Source organism: Pyricularia grisea, chromosome I (assembly GCF_004355905.1).
Source record: "Pyricularia grisea strain NI907 chromosome I, whole genome shotgun sequence".
Classification (NCBI taxonomy): Eukaryota; Fungi; Ascomycota; class Sordariomycetes; order Magnaporthales; family Pyriculariaceae; genus Pyricularia; species Pyricularia grisea.
Genome location: NC_044973.1, coordinates 1,539,475 through 1,546,785, shown reverse-complemented (window position 1 = coordinate 1,546,785; position 7,311 = coordinate 1,539,475). Strand labels below are relative to the sequence as shown.

Here is a 7,311-nt window from a genome sequence, read left to right as displayed (position 1 = left end):
GGGGGGGGGGTGGGAGTCGAGGTTCAGTGGAGGTTGAATGAAGTTGAGGGAAAATGTGAGGAGGAATGAGGTATGGCGTGCAATGCAAGTTAACGTATAGCAGGCAAGGGTAAGGTGTGTATGGGCGTATTTGCGGGCGCAAACGGCTAGGTCAGCCTCAAAACTGACATGCAAGCTAGCAATTAAAATAATCTGGTTACCTGTAAAAACTCATTTATCTACCTCAGGCATGTGCGAATATAAAAATTGCGGTGAAAGGGAGGGGGCGTACGGATGAGCAGTATGCTGGAACGACGACGGTGTAGGCAAGGTAAGGAAGTCATCAGAAAGTGATGCAGTAACAAAGCAAGCGTGCGTCAACTGTCGTCTGTAAGTCGTAGAATCGAGACCTGATGAACAGGCTCGGGCACAGCCGGCTGACTGGGGTCGTCTCAACACTAAGAAAGGATGGAATGGGGAAGCCAGGATTGCAGGACAAATGACAGTACTGTAGGAAAAGAAGTCGCCCAGCCTGAGCCGTTGAAAAGAAGGAGGTGGATGAAGGCCGAACAAAAAAAAAAAAAAAAAAAAAAAAAAAGGGGGGGGGGGGGGGGGTGCTGGTATACGTACTTGGTAACAGGTAAGTAGGTACCAACATTGGCCTGAATTCCGGCAGGCAGTGAGAAACAAGACTGGAACCAGCTTTGGTAGGTAAGGTATCTGCAGCAAGCACTAGACAAGAACCCAGACGTACATACAGTAGACACCGCGGCAGGATTCCAATAGCCGGGGGGGTCACCCAAGAAGTAATGCTGAGTCGGGAATATTAAATCTGGGAGTGTGCACCCCATCGTACCAAAAACGCAAGCCCTGGTAATCCTGATCCATGATGACAGGGCTGGTGGACAAGGGTTTGGACTAGGATTGGGTGTGTGGGTGATATCTAGGGTGGGCTCTCAACGAACGCACTCGGGAGACGGTCCCCACCGTGACTGGTGTTTCGAGCCAAACGATTAACTGGTTCTAATGGGTGTGCCTGAATACTGGCCACGGGACGCTAGCGGCCGACATGGGGTAATAGTAAGGGTGGCTTGTGACGGCGAGTCGGCCGGCAATGGTACGACAAAAGATTTGACCGTGGACAAAAAAAAAGAAGGAAGCGTTGACCCTCTCCAATTTATTAGGCCTAGCATGCATTCCGATGCGGCGCGAACCTATGTCCCTGACAGGCTGGCCAAGCCTAGATTTCCGATTAGGGTGACGCTTCGATCAGTCAAGAGAAGATGCTCTACCGCTAGGCTAAGGTGGACGGGCAGCCGGTGAGGCTAGACAGGTGAGTACGGAGTAGGATGGTGCGAAAAGAAGAAGAAAAACAGTCGTGTGTGACAAGCCACCCAGCCCTAAGAGGTTCGGGAGCCTGGGCTGACACGAGCTGGCACAGCAATAGCCTCAAGCGTTCGGAATAACGACGCGAGGCTGAAGATTGCCCTGATCGACAACGCATCGTCTCCTCGATCAAGGGTTAGAGTGGAAATGCATCCTAACCCACAGACAAGCAGACGAAGCCCAAAAAGGGGGCGTGTGTTTGACATTGGAGGGCACGTGAGCGCATAACATTGAGGCTACTAAAAATGAACCTCGAACGGGATCGTCACCAGTACTGTTATGCAGTACGATCAGCTCAAAGTATGTTAATATCGTGGTAGAAATCAAAATAGGAAGGGGTTGTTTTTTTTGGTTTAAATAGTAAGAGAGAAAAAAGGATCTCGCACCAATCTTATTCCACATCCGGAAGCTTGCGCCGATTACTATATTGTAGATGATAGGGTAGCATGCGTTTGTGGGATGCCGTGGACCAAAAAATAAAAAGTTGGTCGACTCGAGTCGTGGCAGACTTTGTTAATCAAGTCAGGGTTTGGTTGCCGAGTTCGGCATCTTCCTAGGTCTGGGGTGGGTTCGGTTCAGCCCAAGACGTGCAACGATAAACACACCTTGTGCAGAAGCAAATCCGACGCTACATTTGTTTAGCTGCCGATCCTATTATTGCCCATCTCAATAGCCAATCCCAAAAGACAAGATATAGTCCAGTCCACCTCAGCCCACTGTTGGTCTTAGATGAGCTCGGTGAGAATTGATCGCCCTTCAATTTCCTGCCAAGTCTGGGGCTTTGGATTCCGCTTGTCGATTTCTTACTCAATCAAGTCACCGTAGAGAATTTTTTTTTACTTCAATTTTTTTTCTTCTGGCAACCTGGGTGGTGGCGGTCGTGGGGCACGTAAACAAAAGGAGCGTTGAAAAATGCACTAATTACCGTTACTGCTAGCTTGCACCTGCCTGTTCGTTATTCAGGTGGTGGCGTAGAGAATCAACTCCCTTCCTATTTTAGACAGCCCACCAAACCTTGCCAAGGAAGGTGCGTTGCTTACCCTGCAAGATACCAACCAAATGGCTGTCAAATTATGGAAGCAATGGATCAAAATCTGTACAGATTTCACATACCGTACCTAGCAACGTACCTACCTTATGATTGGTACGTTGTCAAGCTGGTATTCACAACTTCACAGTAAGTATTAGACCGCACACTAAATCCCATATCTATGTTAACCAAATTTTGGTATGACTCCTGAAACTTCAAACGACAAAACTGCGGCAAGTATTATCTATTGGTGTGCTTTTAAAGTTGGTTCATTTTGACAGAGTCATATAAAATTGGGTTTGGTGTTTCGTTTACTTCATCAGCCACTTGGAGACCTACCCACCAGGCAACGATTGACAAAAGAGGGGGCAAAAAAAAAAAAAAAAAAAAAAGTAGTAAAAAGAAATAAAAAGAAGGAAACCAAAATGGACCCCAATTTAAAACAAGTCGGTACGTCGCCCCAAAATGCCTTGCATGTCAGTTTATCTCTACCGGTACGGTAATGTACAACCTACCCCAGGCATAATTTCCCCATAATAATCACTGAACGAACGAATGACGATGGGATGGCATCGGAAATTTGTCGCTTACCACTTTCTGCATCGGACCGGGCGCTGTGTCCGGGGTGGAGGGGACCCAGAATAGCCCACACCCAATCCCGACGGGCAAAACCATGGAGGCGATTTGTGTCCCCGATTGGGCCTTGTACCGGCATGGGGGCAGCAGATGAACCAAGACCCGTGACACCGCGGACCCTGCACATCTTTCCCTCGAAGCATCACAATTTCAACGCTTTACGCACACTTTGTTTGCCATTGTGCTTCACCAGGCGGCGGCCCAACGGCCAACGCCAAAACCTCGGGTGAGGCCGTCACCCGACACCAGACACCGGTACAATACATTAATATGTCACAAGGCACTCACTACTGATGTCCCAGGGCTGGTCTAGGGCCTAAAAGTAACGCTGTTGTGCTAGGTAAAAAAAAAAAAAAAAAAAAAAAAAAGAGCTGGCCCTACAGACGAGTATCATTGTCAAATCAAGGCAGGCTCTTTCTTGGGTCCACACATCCAGCTGCGACGCTCAACACTTAACCAGCGTGTTGCAGCATGAATAACAGCTTGTACGGTACTTTGCAGTTTTATTGCGCTCCCCTTAACAGTTTTCGGTTAGGTTATGTAGAAATCGGACTCAGTCTCACCAAGACGTTTACTTGCCCCCTGTTGATGAAGTGGCTTGCCCTTCCCCAGGCTCGGGCCAGCATGGGCCTCGTGTGGCGGCCCACCATCTAGAACCGTCTAATTTCTTTAGCGGTCCGAGTTGGCCTACGACGTACAGGGGCTGTTTGAGGAAGTGGAAAGCAGGGGTTCCAACTTTACAACCACTCAAGCTGTACAGCGAGCTTCGAAGTAATTTGATAATAGCACCAAGATCTGGGCAATCCTGACAAGCCTGAGTCTAACTTCCCATGTGGGAGACCAAGTGGAGTATCAATAGATTCGACTGCACGCAAGTACTTGTAATGCAATCCACTCCTCGTTATACTTGCGACAGGCTGCGCCCGCTTGGAAAGAATGGTGATGCTCTTGGTGGCATCACACTCCACCGCTCCCGCAAAAAAAAAGAACTATTATCACGTAGGTACTTAAACATACCATTTTGTCATTGGCGGGATAACTTGGAGGAGATTGACTTGTGACGCTAGACTAGCAGGTTTGAACACAACCCTCGAAAACACAAAACGAAGGCGAACCCAGAACAAATGAGATCCATGGGTTTGACGAGGCTTCTGCGCCTTGTTGGCCAGCCGCGTTCAATGCTCAAGCTTAGTACTGTGATCCAAGCTGCGGGTCCTCTGCCGGCTTCTGCCACGCGACTTTGACGTGTGACCTGTCATTTATGCTAGGCTGGAAAAGCGGGACACAGAGTGCCGTCAAACTCTACTAACTCGACAGCTTAAAAGCCTGAACTTGCGTTTGGAAGAAAGGGACGTGCTGAAGTTGAAGCCGATGCCATCGACGATCGAATTCTTTTTTTTTTCCTTGTGATCCCTTTCTTCATGATTCCCGATTCTTTAATGGGTTACTCGGGAGTCTAACTGACAACCACCACTGGCCACAACCAACACGGAAAGACGGCATCAATATTACATTGGTTTAGGTCGTAGATTTGCAATGCCTTCAAACCTCAAGCTGCATGTTAAACTTTCTCTCAGCCCAGGAAACAGCACAAGCGAACATGACCCCACCTATCCACCTGCCAATAATCGAAACCTAATTGACTTGCTGCGTAATTAAGGCACGCATCTACCCAAACTTCCACCCCGCGCGTCCTGTACTACCACGTATGTACACAGCCCGTCTAGGCGACGGTGGGTCTTTTTCTTTTACCGCTAAAATGCGCCACAGACGGGGAAGGTCGCACACGATATGCTTGCTACTGAGCTCAGTTACATCGCGCCGTTTCTCGAAATCTACGGGAAATCAAACTATGTTTCAAAAAAAAAAAAAAAAAAAAAAAAAAAAAAAAAGCCATCTTCAAGGCCCCAAGGAGCAAGCTGAACCGCCGTCGTAGCGACCAGCCGGGGACCGAAGGACTAAAAACCGGCCATCTTGCCGTAGAATTGCGCAAATCTGGCTAGGGACTAGTTCTAACTGTGATGCCCACCCTTCCTTCCCCCTTCTCTCCTCAGATATTTTACCCCCTTTTACGACGGCATTCGGATTGCTGGCCGAGCCCGGAGTCTGACCCGGGCGCCAAGGAAGAACGGTCAAAAGGGCGGTACTTTTTCGCTCACCTGTCTTTCAACCTTTTTTGGCTCATTTGCATTACGTGGTAGCTCATAACGGCCACCCGCATAACCTAGGTAAGGTAGTTCCGAGCAGCCTTTGCCGGCATCGACATCGACATGAAGTTCAAGGGCAGCAAGGACCATGAGTTGCACTATTCCACCTCATGTGCGTACCCCATTGATGAATAGGCCGGCATCACACCACGACGGTGGCGACATTATTACCCCAATTGGACGCGACAAGTGAAGCTCCGGCGACGCGCAGCCCCCTCGTCTATGCCGTCTCTTCGGAAGCTAGTGTCGGCTGTAGTTCCGTTGGTGCGCATGTTTCCAAACCAACGGTTCAACGGCAGGCGCATGACCCCAATACGTTGAACGATTACATTCATTCGTGCATATACCCAATCCACTTTTAGCGACTATGATTACTCTCCGACGGCATTTCATATTTAAAAACGCAACATGCCCCAATGGCCGCTTTTGGGTGGGTGATGTGAAACGACCATTCTTGCCCAAAAGAGCTCGTTTTTGTGTCGATCCCATCTCAGCTTTCTTTCGTTTGGGACAAGAGAGGGGCCGCATGGATTGCTCCGTGCCGTCTCCGGGGGCCCTCGGGGGATTTCGCAGGGTCCAAGGGTCGCTACTGTCTCGCGTTATTTATTGCCAAGTTTTCTATCTTAATTTCAGCTGCTGTAAAGTCTTGTGCAGATCTGTCTTCTTCTATTTCCGATCGTCAGTCAACTCGCACCTGCATAACGTGGATATCAATACTCAGCGCGTCCGCATAACAAAACAGGAGAGTAACGAAATGAGAGGGGGTCAAAAAAAGGAGAGTCAACGCTTCGGGTCACCAAAATGGCAGAAGAATTGAGTCGTGACCTGCGGTCGTATGTATATTCACGTATGTCTTGCCGGGCCCGGCCAAGACATGCAAAGTCCAACCTCAACGGAATTCGGCCTTTTTGACCTCATTAGAGTCCCACCACACGGAAACCTGCCACTTCCTTGTCGCAGGGTTCCACATCAGGTCAACAGTCGCCCTGTCCAATCGCCAAGTATGATCCTATTACCGTTATACTACGTACTAACTGTGTTCATCTTTCTTTTCTTATTTTTTTTTCTCCTTCTTGGACCTAGCCCCCAATTTCCCTCGTTTTGTCTCCATCGCTCCATCAGCCGAAACTTTGTTACGGATCGTCGCACATTTTGTCGATTCAATGCGCTGGAGACTTTTTTTTTTTTTAGTGATTAGCAATAGTGACGAAGTAAAAATCCACATCCCGAAAGGAAGGGGGTTTGTGGGTCCATCTCTCGGTTCTTTCCAGCCTGTTTTACACGCCCCTTCTCCCTTTCTGGAGGGATGCCGGATCCGTGGCTATGGGATTATTGTGCAAGGTTTTTGTTGTTTTCTTTTTGTGCCTGGTGCACTGTAAGACTATGTTGTGCTTGGCTTGTTGTTGTTGATGTTGTGTTGATCTTCTCTGATTGATGCCCAAACTCGTGTTCAAAAAGACCGGTTTTGCCTCGTCGCCTCCCTTCGCCCCCTATCCCCTTGTTTTGTCGCTACCCATTTTCCAAGGCAGAAAGGAGAATTTGATGAAAAGCGGGACGATGTACAGAACAACACACAGAATAACCTGGACCAGCCCTTCTTTTTTATCCTTTTTTTATTGATTTTCCTTCCTCAGCTACGGCGTAGCGGGTAACATCCGATAAAAGGCTTTTTTTTTTCCCTAAGTCTCCAATTCATGGAGACTCGTCTTTCCTGCAGGGCCGTACCCCCCAGGGCCGAGTAATACTACCACGCCTTGCAGGCCAGCTCTTAAAACTTTACAATTCTTTCTGAGGGGCCAGTCGCGACAGAGTCGGTGGGAACAAGCAAGGTGCCAAGGAGCCAAAGGACCTGGCTGAACCTCCCCCCGGGAGTGAAATGGGGAGGGGAAAGAGACTCGGTGTGACTAAGGTCTTGTACGATTTCTTCTTTTTTTCCTTTTTTTTTTTCCTTTTTTCGGGTTTTGTGGTTGTAGAATTATGTCCCAGGCGAGGATTTTTCATCGAGATGCTCCGCCGTTGCCAAACCGCGGCTGCCGCCGCCCCCAAGAGAAAAAAAAAAAAAAAAAAAAAAAA

General features: G+C 48.6%; 2 protein-coding genes across 2 annotated transcripts; one reads left to right on the top strand and one right to left on the bottom strand.

Annotated features, from left to right (window-relative positions):
* Positions 1-1,005: 1,005 nt before the first annotated feature.
* Positions 1,006-1,593, top strand: PgNI_05513 (uncharacterized protein; the record flags this gene model as incomplete). The annotated part of the gene is made up of 2 exons (XM_031125544.1): positions 1,006-1,096; positions 1,427-1,593. 2 exons carry the CDS (start codon positions 1,006-1,008, stop codon positions 1,591-1,593), a joined length of 258 nt encoding a protein of 85 aa, XP_030981850.1.
* A 1,313-nt stretch (positions 1,594-2,906) lies between these two features.
* PgNI_05512 (uncharacterized protein) lies at positions 2,907-3,158 on the bottom strand (the record flags this gene model as incomplete). Its single annotated transcript, XM_031125543.1, has 1 exon — positions 2,907-3,158. One exon carries the CDS (start codon positions 3,156-3,158, stop codon positions 2,907-2,909), a length of 252 nt encoding a protein of 83 aa, XP_030982237.1.
* Positions 3,159-7,311: the final 4,153 nt, after the last annotated feature.